Source organism: Fukomys damarensis, unplaced genomic scaffold, assembly GCF_012274545.1.
Source record: "Fukomys damarensis isolate Sample0158 unplaced genomic scaffold, DMR_v1.0_HiC HiC_scaffold_34, whole genome shotgun sequence".
Lineage (NCBI taxonomy): Eukaryota > Metazoa > Chordata > Mammalia > Rodentia > Bathyergidae > Fukomys > Fukomys damarensis.
Genome location: NW_022900946.1, coordinates 6,099,154 through 6,118,430, shown reverse-complemented (window position 1 = coordinate 6,118,430; position 19,277 = coordinate 6,099,154). Strand labels below are relative to the sequence as shown.

The 19,277-nt window shown below is 45.6% G+C and overlaps 1 protein-coding gene across 1 annotated transcript in view; it reads left to right on the top strand.

Moving 5' to 3' along the window:
- Otoa (otoancorin) overlaps positions 1-19,277 on the top strand; it is a 63,981-nt gene that overhangs the window by 42,034 nt on the left and 2,670 nt on the right. Inside the window, exons 21-27 of the mRNA XM_010623546.1 lie at positions 3,018-3,147; positions 6,863-7,050; positions 9,282-9,437; positions 15,274-15,416; positions 15,637-15,773; positions 16,280-16,377; positions 19,165-19,268. Of these exons, the coding sequence (XP_010621848.1) occupies positions 3,018-3,147; positions 6,863-7,050; positions 9,282-9,437; positions 15,274-15,416; positions 15,637-15,773; positions 16,280-16,377; positions 19,165-19,268 (956 nt within the window). The remainder of the gene's footprint in view (positions 1-3,017; positions 3,148-6,862; positions 7,051-9,281; positions 9,438-15,273; positions 15,417-15,636; positions 15,774-16,279; positions 16,378-19,164; positions 19,269-19,277) is intronic.

Here is a 19,277-nt window from a genome sequence, read left to right as displayed (position 1 = left end):
CCAGTACCATATGCTCATGCACATGCATGCCCAGGTGTACAATCTCTGGGGCAAACACATTGAACCTCAAGACATAGTCTTATTGGGCCAGGGATTTAGCTCAGTAGTTCTGCCACCTGCCTCACAAGCTCGAGGTCCCAAGTTCGATCCCCGGTACCAAAAACAAAATAAAACAAAAAAAAGACATAGCGTTACTGGACATCAGCTTTGTCAGGGCATGGTGGTCAGAGTGGCTCTCCACAATAAGACAGTCTGAGCCAAGAGTCGTTAAAGCCAAGCAGAAATTAGTCTCTTTCTGCTGTGTAAGTGAAGCCACACAGTGCCACTGGCATATAAAGAGTGTTTCCTGCTGCCTTGTCTGTGGGCCACTGGGGCAGCTGCACATCTCCCTAAGTCCGTCTCTGGAGCCCTTGATGGTTCTTTTCACCGAGAAGGTCTGAAGCTCCAGGAAATGGAGCGGAAAAATGTAGTTGGAAAAATGACACTCACTTCGGCTGCATGCCAATGGCCAAAGAAAGTCACGTGATTAAGCCTCACCTTTACGGGGGCCGGAAGTAGCTTCTTTCCAAGGAGGTGGAGGGTAGGGAAGGAATGAATGCCTGCTGGACAACAGTCAGATCTACTGTGAGCACAAAATCTCACACTGCCCTACCTGTACCGCTGCACAGGTGCACGATACCTGCTCAACGGGGCTTTCCAACACAGAGACACAGACACACACACACACACACACACACACCCCACTCCGGGGCACATGTGTATCACACACTGGTCATTTCATCTTCTCAGTGTTCAAACATACAGTCATAAGGTCCAGGGATTTAGCTCAGTGGTGCTGCTGCCTCTCTTAAGCGTAAGGTCCTGAGTTTGATCTCCGGTATCAAACAAACAAACAAACAAACAAACAAACTAACCAACAAACCATACAGTCAGAAGCAGTAGATATATAAATATTATCATACTAATCTAATCTTTAAAAATTCAACTTCAGGGGTGGGGTGGTGCACACCTGTAATGCCAGCACTCTCGGAGGTTGAGGCAGAAGTATTGTGAGTTGGAGTCCAGCCTGGGCAACTTCTTAGGAATCCACCTCAAAATAAAAAATAATAAAAGGGTTGGTGATGTAGCTCCATGTGAGGTGAATAACCCCCAGTATTGAAAAAACAGGGGGAAACTTCTAAAATCACCAGTTTTATATAAACACGGTGAGATCTCAAGAAACAGGACGTAGAATTAAAGAAAAAAACCCACCAGGTTACAAAGAATATGCATAGTAGGATACTGAGTATGTGAATAAATAGTAGCTAAATTAACCTGAAGCACATGCAAAGCCAGTGTATATGTAAGAGAAATGTAAACGTGTGTAGGGTTAGGCTTAATGCCAAATTCAGCCCCACAGTTACTTCCTGGGACGGAGGGAGACGGAACAGTAAGGGAGGGACCTATTGATTGTATCTGTGATATTTTATTTCATAAGCTGGATGGTGGTTCCATGGATGTTTTGTTGTATTATTCTCTATGCTCTTTTTTTCATGCTTTGAATGTATAATAGAACATGTAATATTTGCTCCTGGGTAAAAAAAAAAAAAAAAAATCCTAACTGCTCCAAAGGCTACAGCATGAAAAATAAGAGTTTTTCCACCCAGATTTCTAGTTCCCCAGCCTCCCTCCTCAGAGGCAATTGCTGTTCTGAGTTTCCTCCGCATTTTTTCAGAAAAATCCTACCCACAGCTACATACATGCTCCCCTTTAAAGGCACAGCATTGAAAACACCAGTCACTCTGCGAAGCACTTTGCATTTTTAAAAGTTAACCAGAGTCATGCATCGCTTGGTGGCAGGGAGAAGTTCTGAGCAGTGCATAACTAGATGATTTTGACACTGTGTGAACAACACAGAACGTATTCACACAAACTGACATCAGGAGAGAATATGATCTCAGGGGCCCACGGGCAGACACGGGGCTTGGATTGATGGAAAACATTAATTGGTCCTCGGCTGTCCTTTTAGATGACTGGCAGTGCAATAAGTTTGTTTACACGGCAGCACCACAGACACGTGGGGAGGTATTGCTTTGGGATGGCAGCGGTGTCCCTGGGCACCAGGGATTTTTAAGCTCCATTACCATTTTAGGGGACCAGCACTGTGCGTGTGGCCTGTCACTAACTGTAAGGCCATCACGCAACTCATGAGTGTATCTTAGAGCTGCCACCCAGCCTGAGCTGCACTTGAGAGTCAACTGGAGAGATCCTGATGTGGACATCTAGCCCAGACAAACTGGCTGGGAGTCTCTGCAGGTAGGGCCTGGTAACTGGTCCAGCCGGAGCCCCTGAGAATTAGACTAGAGAGAACTACATGAGCTGAGATGCCTTCTGTCTGATAGGCTGGGGCATAGTAGTGCACAACAGGATGAGCGCTTGATTCATTTCCGGGGCTCCTGGATGGGGCTCCAGTAATATCCGAGTCCCCAGAAAGTGCATTAGTTCCAGATGAGAACTGACACCTTCTCCAGGGCAACCAAAGCTCCTGAATGATAATCTCTACCCCAAACTCAAAGGTAACCAATCCCTCCCTGTATCCTTTTATGGTAAACACGAAGTTGAAAAACTTTAGAATGGCACCGAGCCTACAAGGGGTAAACAAACCTATGTTTTTTGTGGATATTATCAGACTGCCCTTGTAATAAAGCACCGTTTGACAGTCCCACCAAAAAGTAAGGGTATACGCCACCTACATTGCAGCCAGTGCAAAGTATCGTGACTTTATTTTTGATGTTCTGGTTGGCGAAAATGACATATATTTATTTAACATTGAATGGATCGTTGTGGAGATCAAGTGTCATTTTATAGGTTTCTTTTTAGAGACCACATTAGTTGATTCTCATTTGTATGAGAAGCTGCAGTGAATAAGAAAGAAAGAAAAAAAACCAACCAGAGGCATTAAGTAGTGTTATTGTTTGAGCTCTGATTTAAATGTGTATAATGTGCTTTGATTATGATCTGTCCCTCTTAACCCACAGTTTCCTGATATTCTTCAACAAACAGCTTGGAGGATGGCTGGGAGCCGACTCCCTAAAGAGTTCCTCTGGGCTGTCTTTGAGTCTGTTCGGAACAGCAGTGAGGAGAACCCTAACTTTCATGCCATCCCTGGTGAGTGCCCTGGGGTGTCTGCTCAGTGTTTTGAGCTGAGTCCCTGACATTAAGATGCCCATGGGGCAAATGGAGTATTTGGGAAGCAACAGAACAGCAAAAATCCACAGGCTGAAGAACGACACCTTCATAAAGAGATTTGAAATAAATCACACTCCACACTTCTTACCCAGGCTTAGGTTTAATGGGTAGGATTAGCTTCAAGGCCCCATGTATTTTAGCAGCTAAATATTGCAAATATAGGGGCAGCTGGCCAGATTTGAATCCCGCGTCTCCCACTGAATACTGTTGTGTGACTTTGGGTTAGTGTTTTAACTTCTCTACTTTCAGTTTTCATGCTCTGTAAAGTGGGAAAAATGAAAACCCTGTATCTCACCGGGTTATTTTGAGGATTAATGAGCATAACCTATAAACATACTCACAACAGTGCCTGGCATGTAGGAAATGCTGCAGAAGTGTTAGATATTTTCATTGTCCTTACTACATGCTACACGCAGACTTGTGCCAGCCATGAGGAGACAAAGTTAATCAGGCCTGATAGTAGCTAATAATCACAGTTAACAGTCAGTGCTTGCTTTCATTCATCCAGCAAATATTTACTGAGCATCTATTATGTGACTTAAAGAGAAAAAAAAATCTGCCCCCCTCAGAGCTCACTTTTAAATGAGGCATAGCCAAACCATCCACTCCCTACTTACTCAAAATACGTATCATAGGATGATGAATGTCAAGAAGGACAATACAGCTAACAAGGGGGGCTGGGAGTCTGGCAGGGGGTCATATGAGGAAAGAGAAGCATCAGGAAGGTGTCATGAGGGTGGTGACCTTTGAATGAATCTGGGGGGAGTGTGGGCTATGTGGACATTTGGGGTTGGAGCTTCCAGGCAGAGGGGGCACAGCAGCAGTGTCTTAGTTACTTTCTTGTCGCTGGGACAAAATATCTGACATCCACAAGTTAAAGGATGAGAGGTTTGTTCTGGCTCCCAGTGTGTAGAGGTTTCAGTCCATCGTCAGCTGGCTCCAAGGCGGGGTGGCCTGGCAACAGGGCATGGCAGAAGGGGAGTTTGTGGTGTGGCAGGCAGGAAGCAGTGAGGATCAAGGGAGGAGGAATATGTACATGTATGTATATATTTACATACATATATACATATATATATACATATACATATATGTATACATATACATATACATATATACGTATACATATATATACATTTCCAGGCCAGGCCCACAGTGACCCAGCTCTTCCTGCCAGACTTCATCTCCCAACAGCACACCAAGCCATAAACCCATTGGTGGGTGGATCCAGTGCCACATGCCCACGATCCGGTGCCACACACCCATGACCCAGTGCCACAAACCCATGACCCAGTGTCACACGCCCATGACCCAGTGTCACACTTCCATTATCCAGTACCACATGCCCACGATCCAGTGTCACATGCCCATTATCCAGTGCCACACCCCATTGTTCAGTGTTACATGCCCATGATTCAATGCCACACACCCATGATCCAGTGCCACACGCCCACGACCCAGTGTCACACGCCCATTATCCAGTGCCACACCCCATTGTTCAGTGTTACATGCCCATGATTCAATGCCACACACCCATGATCCAGTGCCACACGCCCACGACCCAGTGTCACACGCCCATTATCCAGTGCCACACCCCAATGTCCAGTGTTACACACCCATGATCCAGTGCCACACGGCCATGACCCAGTGTCACACGCCCATGACCCAGTGTCACACTTCCGTTATCCAGTGCCACACCCCAATGTCCAGTGTTACACACCTATGATCCAGTGCCACACGGCCATGACCCAGTGTCACACGCCCATGACCCAGTGTCACACTTCCATTATCCAGTACCACATGCCCACGATCCAGTGTCACACACCCATTATCCAGTGCCACACCCCATTGTTCAGTGTTACACGCCCACGATTCAATGCCACACATCCATGATCCAGTGCCACACGCCCATGACCCAGTGTCACACGCCCGTTATCCAGTGCCAAACCCCAATGTCCAGTGTCACATGCTCACACCCATGATCCAGTCGCCTCCCCAAAGCCTCACACATGAGTGCATGAGGCTTTTTGGGGACACCTAGATAAGAGTCATGGCAGGCTATGAGGGAGGCACGGGAAGGGAGGAACCAGTGTGGTTGTGGGGGAACAAAAGACCAGGGAGGACTCTGGGGCCTGATAAAGGAAACCCTGTGGACTTAGGCTTTTACTCTGGTGGAGGCAGCATGGGGTAGCAAGCTGAGAAGGGTCCTGCCCTCTATGTGCACTGTTCTGTCTCCATCACTGTCCAGGAAGATGGGCACTGAGCTCTTTCCATTTTCTTCATGAGGGAGATGGGGCTTAGACAGATTCATGGATGTGGGCAAAGTCAGAGTCGGTAAATGGCAGTCCTTGGACTTATGTCCAAAGCTGGTGGATTCACCACTGGTTCCAGTGCCTCAGAGCCCAGCAGTCCAGGTGTCAAGACACCCCTCACTCAGGGGAGGGGCTCTGTTGCCAGGACAGAAGTAGGGTTTTTAATCAGTTGGCCCAGGGTGTCACTTGCTGCTACATTTTAGTAATCAGTGCATCAGCAGAGTCACTGCTTGGTGTAATTTTAGTTAGTGCACATGTGTGTGTTCATTTTACAAATATTTGCGGAACACTTACTATGCCCCACATTCTACCCGGAGCCCCAGACACACAGAGTGCTAAGACCAAGGCCCTTTGGTTGCTCTTTGGTCGCTCTGTAATGCAGTGCTATCCCTGAGCCTGGGGGAATGGGGAAGGCTTGGGATAAAGATGTTTAGGACCACAGTTGGCACCCTGTTCTAACTTTGCTTCTTGATGATAGTCTGGTAAGTTAGCGCTGAAGACATGGTGAGAAGGGAGGGCCCAGGGTTTGGGAAATGCCCTGGCCTCCGATGGTGGGTGAGTCAGTCCACATAGTCACGGTCGGCTGCCAAGATGAGACCAAAATCCAGCACTGCTCTTATGGGCCTTGAGAGTTCTTGCTAGCACAGTGGAGGCAGCAATGTTGATATCTTATTTGAATGTTGGTGGGCAACTGTTCAGAGAAGGCTCAATTTATTCAAAGACTGAAATGGATGGGTTTCTCCTGTGGCCCAGGACGATGCAATAGTCCTTCTTTCCTGGGACCAGAAGGCCATACCCCCCACTGTGATTTTGATGGACAGCAAATCACTCGGTTGGATAGGAGGGCTCTTTCTCTGCAACTGTTAATCCTGGGTTGCAAACTCAAACATGTAGGGGCCAGGTAGGTATTGAATAGTAATGATGGGAAACGATTATTCAGGGCTTACTGGCCCCAGCCGATGATGTATGCCTGGCATTGTTCTAAGTGCTTCTATATGATAATGTTTTCAGTTTTCTTAATCATCATATGTGCTGAGTGCTTATGCCTTGAGGGGTTTGTAGTCAGGCTGCAGTGTTGTGAAGTTCCTTCTTTTGCATGTGGATATGCAAAAATCTGGCATCTCCATGAGTTTTGTTACCAGGCAGTTAGCAAAAATGTCAGAAGTGGGGTTCAAACTGGGCCTTGGGTCTGTGCCTTCAGCTCCTATGCTCTCGGGCCTCTTGTGAACTGGTCTGACTGGTGGAGGATTATATTCAATAAAGACACTACTATTTCCTGAAATGCTCTCTCCCCCGCTCTTCCCCCACCTCCCGTCACTCTGGAGGTTGCCATGGAGTCTCTGCTCCCTCTTTTGATAACATCTTCAAGTTGGCCGAGGCCAATGCCTGCTGGGCACCCGAGGTCCTCCGCTGCATGGGAGAAGACACTTTCATCAGGAACGTGGAGCTGCTGGGCACTGTCAGAGGATTCAGCCGGCCCCAGCTGATGGTCCTGAAGGAGAAGGCGATCCAGGTAAAGCACACCTTAGAGAGGAAGCATGAAACAGAAGAAGAAACAAACAAAACTAAAGCCCAGCCCCAGCATCTCTTGCAGGGAGCGCTCCTCCGGGAATTTACATGTCCTCTATTTGGTTGAAATGTCACTGCCTCAGCTCAACCGTGTAGTCGCGAGCTCCTAATCTGAGTAATGGGGTTAGCTCCTTCCATTTAGAACAGAAGCAGGAAATGGATTGGAATGTGTATTGGTGTCCTGTAATCAGAAAATCATGCTCTCTGTGTGTTCTGACCTAAACTGTTACCTGGAATTCTGCCTTTGCTTTAACTGTTTAGAAAACTGCAATTCCTGCCAGCAGAATTTGCTCAGCATCTAAGGCAAATTCATCTGAAAACTGCAGGGAAGAGTAAAGGGAAGACTGGAAGTAGCTCATCATCTTTGAAAAGTTCCCAAAGAGTGACTCGTTTTAGCTGCTGGGATAGTAGTGGAAGATATAGTCAGCTTCATGGGGTTAAAATAATTAAATTTCTTAAAAGTGTATGTAGAACTGTGGTTTTACAAGTAATCCAAGTTTACTATAAAGAAGTCAGAAAATTATAAGAAAATCAGTCTTTTACCCAGAACTAAGCATTGTAGATATTTTGTTAAGTTCACGTGAAATTTCACATTCTCCTGTTTATGTGTATAAAATAGTTTCCATGCATGCATTCCCTGCTGGTGGTCATTCCTTAGTGACCACGGAGAGCTGACTCTGGACCCCCACAGGTACCAAAATTCGTGAATGTTGAGATCCCTTATATAAGATGGTGCAGAACTCGAATATAACCTGCAACACCCAATAACATGTAAATGCGGTGTATATGGTTGTTATACATATTGTTTAGGGAATAATGACAGAAAACATCTTTTTCAACTCAACACAGATGCATAGTGTGTGTGTGTGTGTGTGTGTGTGTGTGTGTGTGTGTGTGGTGCTTGGAATCAAACCCAGGGCCTGGTGTGTCACAGACAAGCACTCTACCCCTGAACTACAGTTCCAGCCCCAGATACAAATTCTTTGGGAATGTGTTTGGTCTGTGATCAGTTGAACCTGAAGTTTGCAGAATACCCAGATATGGAGAATTGACAGAAATCACATATATATGTTACAAAAAAATGAGTATCACACCCATTACCCAATAACTTGCTGTCCACATCCAATGGTATAGAGTGCAATTTTTGGTATCAGAGATATAAATCTATTTCAGTATTTTATATAGTTATATAATCTGTTTTTGGGTACTTGTCTCGTAAATTTTTTTTTTAAGGCTAAATTCCCAGAAGTGAAATTTCTGGTAAAAGAATGTAAATATCTAAAAGCTTTTTGATCTTTATAGACAATTTCCCCTCTTAAAATCATGTCCCCATTTACAGTCTCAGCAACTACAAATAAGGGCCCCTTTTACCTTGTGTCCTTACCACTTTACAAGTGATCATTCTTTCAATATGATGGGCCAACATGGTCTTAATTTAATTATTAACATTTCATAAATTAAAACTTAGAGTGAACTTTCATCATATGTTTACTTCTTTAAACAAATACAGTGATTTTTTTTAATGATTCGTAAGATACTGATGTATTAAGGAGACTTACCCGATGTCTTTGTTGTTTAGTTTCTTCAGTGCTGAGGACTGAACCAAGGGCCGCGCACATGCTAGGCTGGCGCCCTAACAGGTCCCGGCCCTCTGTATATTTTATTTTGAAACGCGGTGTCACTATGTTGCCATGGTAACCTCGAACTCACAGTCCTCCTTTCTTAGCCTCCTGTGTAGGATTAGAGAATTATGTTATGATGCCCAGCCCTGTGTCTGTTGAAAATACTGTTTTGTCTCGTGTGAGCTGCTGTAAGAGAACACTGTACACCGGGTAATTTATAAACAGTGGAAACTTACATGTCATGGTTTTAGGAGCTGAGAACTCCAAGAGCAAGGCCCTCGTAGGTGGAGGGGTGAAGGCTTCGCGTAGGTGGCACTCTGGCCGCGTGTTTGCATAAGGAAGCAGGGCTCGACAGCTTTCCGGGGTTCTTTTACAAGGGCACCCGTCCCACCAAAGAGGGCAGAGCTTCATAACCTGATCACCTCTCTAAGGCCCCACCTTCTCTCCCGTCACGTTGCTGATGAGCTTGCAATGCATGGAGTTTGAGGGGGACGTAAACACTTCGACTGTAGCAAGTGGGGTCACTGACGTTCTGCGTTTTCCCCTCCCGAAGGTCTGGGCTTCGCCTTCCCGCTGGAGAGGACACCACGTGGTCTCCCTGGGCCGGATCGCTCTGGCTCTTAATGAGAGTGAGCTGGGACAGCTGGACCTCAGCTCCATCGACACCGTGGCTTCTCTGAGCCAGCTGACAGGGTGGACCTTAGGGCAGGTGGGTAGACGCTCGAGTTCTCTCTGAGTTTGGCTTACGTTTTCCTTCTTCAGAGCCTATTTATAATCGCTGCTTTCACATCCTTGTTACCAATTCCATCATCATTGTTATGTCCGAGTCTCTTTTCTATTAACCATTTTTTCCTCCTAGTTCTGAGTCACATCTTCTTGCTTCTTTGCAAGCCTAGCACCTTTGGGTAGTTATAGGCAGCATGAATTTTACGCCGGTGAGCTTTTGGTTGAGTTGTATTCCTTTAAAGAACGTTGGGCTTTTGTTGGTCTCTGTTTAAATTACGTTTTTCTCCATTTGAGCTTCTTAGGGAAAGTCCGGAGTGCCCTCCATTCTGTGGTTAGTGCACCCCCGTCACTGGGATGTGGCTCATCTCATCTAAAGACCCTGCTTCCCGCAGGCTCCTGTTCCAAGATCTCCCCACGCTGGCTGGTGGGAATGCGGACTTTTCTCCATCCCCACGTGACCTATGGGAGTGGCTCAATCTGTTGCCTTCTCATGAGCCTCCCTGGCTCTGGAGTTTCAGTCCCTTCCATGTACAAATCAGGACTTAGTCCTCCAGTGGACGTCTTGCAGATTTCTAGAACTCTTGCTGGATAGTTCTTTCCTCTCTAACACTCACTCCACACACAGTAGGTGTCCTGGCCTTTCTGATCTCTCTGTTGTCTCTGTCTCTCTCTCTCTCGCTCCCTCTCATTATTTATAGAAAAATGTAGATTTTCAGTTCTCAGAGGCTGCTTATGTGGAAAGCAAACATTCTCAGAGTTTGATTTCATTTCCTTTGGGGCCACCTGTGATATTTATACTGGCTTAGAATAGAGCTTGGGTACAGAAATTGTATCTATAAAAGATGACTTGGACATATTTTTCCATAAAAATATGGTTAGGCATACATGTTTTATCACATAGGAAATATTTATTGAATAAATGAATGCTAACGCCTTCTTGTTCTAGAGGGGTCAGTGGGAGTGGATTGCTATCTTTTGAGGGTTGAGATGGAGTCATAAGGAAGAATAGTTTGCTAGGTTTGTTTTTCATGGGTTTTGACCTTGGGTCAGCTGGACCTCTAGGTGTAGTTGGATCCCAATGGAAAGAGCCTCCAGGTAGTGAGCAAGGAACCTTTTTGGGCTCACCTTATTTCTTTTCCTTCTTTCAAGATCACTGTCCTGTGCTCCCTGTTGCCCAGTGTTTGAAGATAGTGGTTCCATATTTTGTTCAGTTTTGTACAATTGTTTTTTTGATATGATTATTCCTTTTTTTTCCTTTGTTTTTTCTAGTTGTTTGTGGTGGGAGAAAAAGTTCCTGTGATACTAATCCTTCATGGACTAAACAGCAGTTCCCCTCAGAATTTTGAATGAGAGAGATGTTTACAGTGCCTCATCCCCTAGACTGCTGGACAGGGAAGCCCTAGCTCCTGTGTGTTATCTTCATTCACAGAGGGTTCTCCCTCAGGGGTCATTTTTAGCAATAGGCTTGTATCTTGCCTAATTAGCAACCTTACAAAAATGGTATCTTCTGCACTTGTGTTTTTCAAAGTCTGGTCGTTAACTCCAATGATGTAGTTGCCCTGAACAATGCTCACGTCAGGGGGAAAAGATACTTGTTGGCCAGGCATGGGTCAGTGAGTGTAGTCCCTCTGCCCAGGGACACGGGAGCAGAGAGCAGCCAAGGGCATGTGGAAAGCTGTTTCATGCCCCCAAAGATGCCTATGTCTGAATTCCTGGGACTTGCAAATATAGCATTTTGCCTTGTGGGACTTTGCAGATGAGATCTGATGGAGGATCTTGGGATGGAGAGGTACCCTGAGTCATCCTGGTGGTTCCAGTGTGATCACAAGGGTGCTAGAGAGATAAGGGTGCCACAGCTAGACAAGGTAACATGATAAGGGAAGAAGAGGGGAAAAGAGAGATAAGAAGGTGCTATGCTGTTGGTTTTCAAAATGAAAGCGGGACCTCTAGGAGCTAGAAGTTGAATCCCATTGGAACTCCCAGAGGGGGAAAAAAAAAGAAACATGCCTTGCTGATTCATTTTAGGACTTTAGAATCTCCAGAACTGTAAATGAACATGTCTGTGTTTTAAGTCACTAAATTCATAATTTGTTATAGCATAGAAGATGAATGCAGAATAGTTCGTGAAAGAAAAAGTGTGGTGATATTATTAAACTGAGGGTGGATGGGAGCTGGGCAGGCACAGCCCATTCCCCTTCTATGGTGGGCTTTTCATAATCAAGGTTGTCACATTCCACAACTGTCAAGTGTCATCATTCAGGCTGAACACAGTGTGAAGGGTGTTCCCTTGGAGCTTTGGACCACAGAGGTGCTGGTCATGAGGTTTGGATGACTTCATAAAACAAAGCACTTCAATTACATCTGGTGCAGAAAGGTCAATAGAAGTTGCTTGTGGTCATCATCAGCACCATTCACCACCACACTTCCTCTTTCCCTCTTCTGGATTAGTCTCTTCTTGTACAAGATACGAGGGTTAAACCCGACACTAAATTTCCTTCCATTCCAGCACTCTCTTACCCGTGGTCCTGTGACTCTAGAACTGGCTTTGACTAGTGTGAGAAGCGCCACATCACACATCTGATATTAAAATCATTCTATATGCAGCCTGGGGGAAACAGACAAATAGATCCAACTTAGAAACTGGAGTATCTCTTTCCTTTTGCACCAATTTTAATTCCCATGGATGGCAGTGAGATTTATCAATATGTTTGAAGAAGATATGAAAACCTAACATTTGCATATATCATTTGCAGTCAGTTCCTCAACTTTAGCTCCCAATCAAAACCTTAAATGCATGTTTCTAGATTAATAGGCAGACCTGGAGGAACTATATTAACAGATAGTTCAGCTTAAAAACCAATATAATGGGACAAAACTATTACAGAAGCCAGAGGGATGGAGAGAGAGATTGAAATCTTACAGCTCCTCATTTTTTCAGTGGTTAATATCACCTAAAAGTGTTGGTATTAATTGTCTGGGGTTCATTACATATACACCAGTCTAGTCACTCAAGGAAATATTTTTTGACTTATCACCTGCAGGCTGAGCTTGCATTTTGTGGGTTCCAGTGGCAAGGACAATTTAACACTGCAACTTCAAAGTAATTTTGTTTGAATTGTACTTTGGCACTTTCATTTTAAAATGGGAATGCCTCATACTCTGAGGGGGGGCACAGATTGCTATGAGTCAAATAGTGAAACCTGATTGTGAAGACTTAATAAGAAAAATTCAAAATCTGTCTTGAATCTTCATTTTTTTCCCCCTAGCCAAATGTCTTCACTGATTAAGGGTATAGGCTCTGGAGTCTGACTGTCCTGGCTTTGATCCTAGGACCAGTATTTTCTGGAAGCACGATATGGCTTATTTAGCTTCTCTGTGCCCCAGCTGTGCACCTGTGAAAGAGAGTTAATGTTGATTAACATTAATACTTAACATTAACACTTAGGGTTGTGGTATCCGATGACAGCACACAGAAAGCACTCAACACATGCTAGCTCTTGTTATTTTGTAGGCACAGTCCCCTTCAGGTGAAGATAGTTACATCTCAGAGGGGCATTACTGAAACTCCCCTACAGTAGCTAGGAGTTTACTGGTAATCACCGAAGGAAACTTCATAAAGAAACAGACGAGTTTGATTTACAGAAACATGGGAAATCTCCCTGAAGCCAGCCCATCCTGTGAAGGCAGCAAAATGATGCCACTTCAAACGGAGCACATGTTGCTTGTGACGTCCGTATGTGATTCCCTCCGATGTTCATTCGTTCATTCTTCACTCATTCATGCGCTCACTTAAAAAACCCTTATTGGACTCCCTCAGTGTGGTAGGCATTATGATAGATTCTTGGGCCCAAATGGCAAACTCTCTAGCTGTGGTCCTCGCTTTTGGGGAGTCTACTAGTGATACAGACAAAGAAGTCAGTGGTGAAGATGAACATGGTTAAAAATTGTAATAAATGATAAAGAAAATGGACTCCTGGCAGTATTGAGGAAGGAGACTGTTTGGGCTGAAGGTGTCCAGAGGGCAGTCTTCTCTGAAAAGGTAGCATGTCAACAGACCCAAGGGTTGGAAAGGCTACAGCAGCATGAGCAGTAGAGTCCCCACTGCAATCTTTCACAATATTTCTCAACATTTTTCTTGGCTCTGTAATGATCCATATTGTGTGATGGGCATGACTAACAATAAAAGGTGAAGGGAAACTATATGCTTGTGACCTTTACTCCACTAAAGATGCTTATTCTTGGAAGTCTCCTTCTCTTCTTTGCCTTTTGATTTTTCAGACACCCCCCCCCCGCTCCTATGAACACCAAATGATCATGACTTCATTATAAAGCTCATCTCCAAGGGATTGGTTTGGATCCTTCTTCAGGCCAACATAAGTAGATCCCGTGAGTCAGGGTTCATTTACTCAGCAGTAGCAGCAAACTTATCTGAGCAAGAGAAGTGATTCATTGATTCTCATAATAGAAAAGTTCAAACTTAGAGTGCAGGTATAGTTGGATCCAGGTGCTTCAACATTTTTGTTGGGAACCTAACCCTTACCATCTTGGGGGGGGCACTCTGCTTTTCTTTGTATTTAAGGGCAGACTCTCAAGGTAATGAGAGATCTTTCTATCTAGCAGATTTGCATTACATCCATTCCAAGGATCCACATGTGTATCCTTCCAAATTCAAGTCCAAGGTCTCTCTCAATTGCTCTGTTCAAAGTCTTCACTGGTTCTGGCTGGATCACACGCTCAGTGCAGAACTCATCACTGGACCCAGTTAAAAGATGACTTGGTTAGACAGGACTAGGCTACCTCATTAGCCCTCTGCAGTTAATTCAGATGGAGCTACATGGAACAAGGGTATGGGAGGAGTGGTTCTCCAGGGGAAGTCATGAATGACAAACAGCCACTATGTTGGAAATCAGGGATCCTACGTGTCAGTCCCCTTCAATCAAAGCTCACTGGAGATAGGCCCGTGTGAATTTTAACATGAAAGCATTTTATGTACTGCTCTCTGGAAGAGTGAGCGTGAGTATATTTCTATAGGAAACAATTGGGGGTCGCTCTGCTTTTCTTTGTATTTAAGGGCAGACTCTCAAGGTAATGAGAGATCTTTCTATCTAGCAGATTTGCATTACATCCATTCCAAGGATCCACATGTGTATCCTTCCAAATTCAAGTCCAAGGTCTCTCTCAATTGCTCTGTTCAAAGTCTTCACTGGTTCTGGCTGGATCACACGCTCAGTGCAGAACTCATCACTGGACCCAGTTAAAAGATGACTTGGTTAGACAGGACTAGGCTACCTCATTAGCCCTCTGCAGTTAATTCAGATGGAGCTACATGGAACAAGGGTATGGGAGGAGTGGTTCTCCAGGGGAAGTCATGAATGACAAACAGCCACTATGTTGGAAATCAGGGATCCTACGTGTCAGTCCCCTTCAATCAAAGCTCACTGGAGATAGGCCCGTGTGAATTTTAACATGAAAGCATTTTATGTACTGCTCTCTGGAAGAGTGAGCGTGAGTATATTTCTATAGGAAACAGAGAAAGAAAAATTCATTCTAGCTGAGTTGGCCAGGAAAAACTATGAAGCAGATGATATTTGAATCAAGCAAAAACAAAAGGATGGCTAGACTGGGGTGCAGAAGGGTATTTCAGATAGAGGGACTGGCTTGAGCAAAGGCAGAGGCAGGGAGAGTTATTGTTGGAGAGTTGTGAAAACTGACAGAAGTGTTTGGGTCCTGATGCAGAAGAACCTGAATACACAGAGTATCTGAACGTAATAAAAATTTCTGAAGGAAATAAGCCAGAAGCCATTTCTCATCTTTTATAGGCTAAATCCATTCTTCAAGGGTTCCTCCAGGATTCAGGCTATGGTATCCAAGATCTGAAGAGCTATCATTTGGTAGGCCTTGGTGCCATCCTGTGTGCTATGAATGTTACCGAAATCCCACTTATAAAGGTCTCAGAATTCAGGTAACCAACCTGTGAGCATGCAAAATGACAAATGGTTTACCCACCCTTCTACCCATCCCAGTGTTCACCATTTTCTGATGCTTTGATTCTTTTGGGGCCAGAAAAGAGAGTGGGATTAGCTGGATCTTGGAGTCTCACTGCTTAGCTCACTAACCTTTGGCACACTGTTTTTTGGTTGGAGGATTCCCTGAGCTCATACTGTGTCCTTTTCTCTGTAAAGGATGGTGGTGGGCAGAATTGGGACCTTGCCCTGTAGCATCCATGTCTTGGCTGAGTTGAAGAAGAAGGCAGAAGTTGTGTTCGGGGAGCCTTCTGGATGGACCAGCTCTGTCTTGCAGGAGCTTGGGACCATTGCAGGTAAGAGCCCTGTGGAACACACCTATTACTCCTTTAAAAACTTAAATCTGGGACTAAAATGAAACAAAGTAACAATCCTTGGCCACATGTGGACATCAATGGAGGTAATGTAGAAGCGAGACTTGAAGTTGCAGAGAGCAGAGTCTGCACATGTGCTTTTAAAATAAATTTTCTTGGAGATTCTTGTGCATACTACAGTTTGAAAAACACCGGTATAGAGTGATTTAATTGGCCTCTAAATAGATTTATACACAACCTTAAAGTGTGTAAATTGAAGCTCCTTCTGGTCATGCATTTCACTGTAGGAGGCCAATCACGGCTAATGTGACCCACATATTTTTCTGAGTTGATTAAGGAACTCAATTCCCCAGTGTGATTCTCTGCGCCTTGTGTAAGGAATGATGATTTCTAGCACACACAGATCTGTACACCGTGCAGTACCGTTAATAAAACAAGTGGTGTTCCGATGGCTTGAACTAAACCCCCTGATTCCTTTTTCTTCCCAGCTGGCTTAACTAAGGCAGAGCTCCGAATGTTCAACAAGGAACTGATGCTGTATTTCCAGCCATCAGCAATAAAATGCCTTCCTGATGAGATATTCAAAGTAGGTGCTTGGTTCTTCAAGGAGAAACAGGAGATGGACCCCATCTCAGATCACACGGGAAAATGGGTACCAGGCCTTGGATTCTTGGGACTTGCAAGCAGGCTTGTGCTAGTAGGAGCTAGAAGACATCTCTAGGCCCATAGTGGATAATCACAAGATAATTTCAGGTGTTTAAAAAAACTATTTTTAAACTAGATTTATTTTTATGGTCACCTTCTCTTCACAGCAAGGGATGCAGATTTCCTATTTATGGTTATGTGAGAGGTTCCCACATCCTTCTGTAAAACCCTTGAGGACACATAGACTCAGAATTCAGAACTTTTCACATTTTAGAAAGATCACCCTGTGTATGTATGGGGTGTATCTTAATGCCTCCAGTAGTGTCTGAAGTAATTGTAAGCCCATGCATTGATATTTTGGAGAAGAGATCTTTGATAAATCACGCTAATTGGAACAGACTCTAAGTTGTCTTGCGTCAATTCAGGTCCAGTTTTGCAAGTAAATAAATTTGTTTTAAACTTTGGGGAAGAAACAGCTTTTGGACATCAGATTTGCAGATAGCAGATTGTGGAGCATTATATTTTTCCTTTTAAATAAAAAAAATTGCAGCTGATTTAAAGAAAAGTGCTAGGTGAATCACAGGAGGACAGGCGATTAATTGCTGTGGAGAAATTGAGAGGGTGGAATTGGATTAAGTTGAAAAGAAGAAAGCAGGGTGTCCAGCGGGGGACCCACTCTTTCTGTCCACGTACGGGATTAGGACTATTTGATTGGGACGCTCTGCTCTGAGGTGGAGCGACCCTGGTGTTCATGAGCAATGTGGGAGCGCACCTGCCCTCCACACCTGGGTAAGGCCCTCAAACCCGCGGTTCAAGACTGACCGCCAAGCTAGAGCCGCTTCAGCACCGCGGACAGCTCCCCGACAGACTGTGGTTGGTTGGGGACAGCGGCTGTTTGTGCGGGAAAAGGAGTTCTCAAGGCCGGGGCACCAATTCCTGCTTCCCGTTTGGGACATTCCACACGGGACAGGCAGCTCTGTGCTGGCATTTTGCTGAGCACTCGCTCTTGATATCGTTTGGAGGACAGTTGTGGCTGGTTCATTGTTAAGGTACCCATCCATTCCAGCAACGCTTTTTGGTACCCTTCACTGATTCAGGCCCTGGAGGAGGGGTGTGTGGGATCTAAGTCACTGGTGAGGGGGACAGCACAGTTACTTGGGGGCCAGGAAGGCAGTGTGAAGGCAGGCTCGGTGGGACCGAGTGGGGTGCGAGAGCCTGTTAGGATGGGGAGGCCATTTCCCATGTTGTGCACACTAATGTGCTGTGACCATGAGGGCCTGGTATCGCTGGGCCATTTTTTAAAAAATAGAAGCTGCTCCATTTTCATATGAAAATAGAAAATCTTCATTTTCATATGAAATCTCCTGATAATTAAGTGTTGGCAGCCCATTTGAATTTATTTTTGAAAACACAGTAGGCTTGGAGATTCAATCTGGCCTGTGGGTCATAGGGCCAACACTGGAAAGATAGTTAATTTCTGAAATACAGACTCTGTTAGTGGTAGACGTCAGGTCCTCTCTCTCCCTCTCTCTAGGGTGAGGAGGAGGTGATGCTGTATCACGGAAGGCACGTATGTTAGGCAGAGAGAGAACAGGATTCCAGGCAGAAGGAAGTGCCTGGTAGGATGGCCTCCTGGGAACGGAGATACAGTGAGGTCCCCAGGTGAGGGACTGTCGCTAGATTTGGGAGCTTGAATTGTGTCCTTGGGGGAGCATCTAGCTGCACAGGAGGGAAGAGCTCGACTGCGAGGGACGGATGGGATCATGTGAATGAGATTCCTCAGATGAGGGAGCAAGTGAGGCGCGAGGTCCTGGTATGCGAGCAGAATCTGTCATCCCATCTCATTCCGCTCCCACAGGCACCGGTCTCCAGGCCCTTTGAAGCTGGTCGGCCTCGGAAAACTTGCTCCTCAGGGACAGGGTACCCAGCAGAATTTCCCACTGCTGGGAGACAACACCACTGGGCCACCACACTTTTCCTGCTCCAGCCCAGCGGGACTCGTGGCTTGGTATTCAGGCAGGGCAGCCATGCCCACAGATCAGAACTGCCACGGGAGAGGAACTCCTGGGCCACCTCACAGCTCAGCCAGGCGCTCCGAGAGGCTGTGTGCCTTGGCCAGGGCAACGCAGCTGGTGCGTTGCTGAGCCGAGGCCCAGGTTTGGGTCCACGGCCTTCTGGCTCCTGCTTCCTTCCCTACATCGGCATTTTCTCAGGCCAGGACGTGGAGTGTTGAGGGTATCGTGCGTGGGCATTGTAGGCGGCACTGTCACAGTGGGAAAATCACGATCCCCTTTTCAACCCTCTCTTACTACTGCACACTTCCAGGAGAAAGTCTAAATTTGGAGCTAGAATGTTTTAAAATATCTTTTAACCCTGTTAGGTTCCCCTCCCCTTTCTTTTTTAAGTGGTCAAAGGTCCAAATATTACGGGCCAACAGATCTAGCAGGAGTTCAAGTATGCTGTTTTCTTTTGACTTCTATTTAATGCTTGCTTATGGCAAGTCTCGCTGGTTTCCTGTTTTTGGAAATTTCTGTTAGGTTCTTTTTTTCATTTTTAAACACATATATTTGTGTACTGAAAGTGATCTGGTGTTAAGGAAACATTTCAGAAGCGCACAAATGGCCCTCGGGTATGGCAAGGACGTGCCGATTCTGGGCAGATGGTGAGGGCCGGGAAACCCTAAGGCCCCCCGCTGAGAGCGTGCCCCCCCCCAATTTCCCGGCCGCAGGAGCTGTCCGCTGCGCAAATAGCCTCCTTGGGCCCGGAGAACGCCGCCGCGGTCACCCCCGCCCAGAGCCGGCGGCTCAGCGCGTCGCAGCTGCAGAGCCTGCAGCGGACACT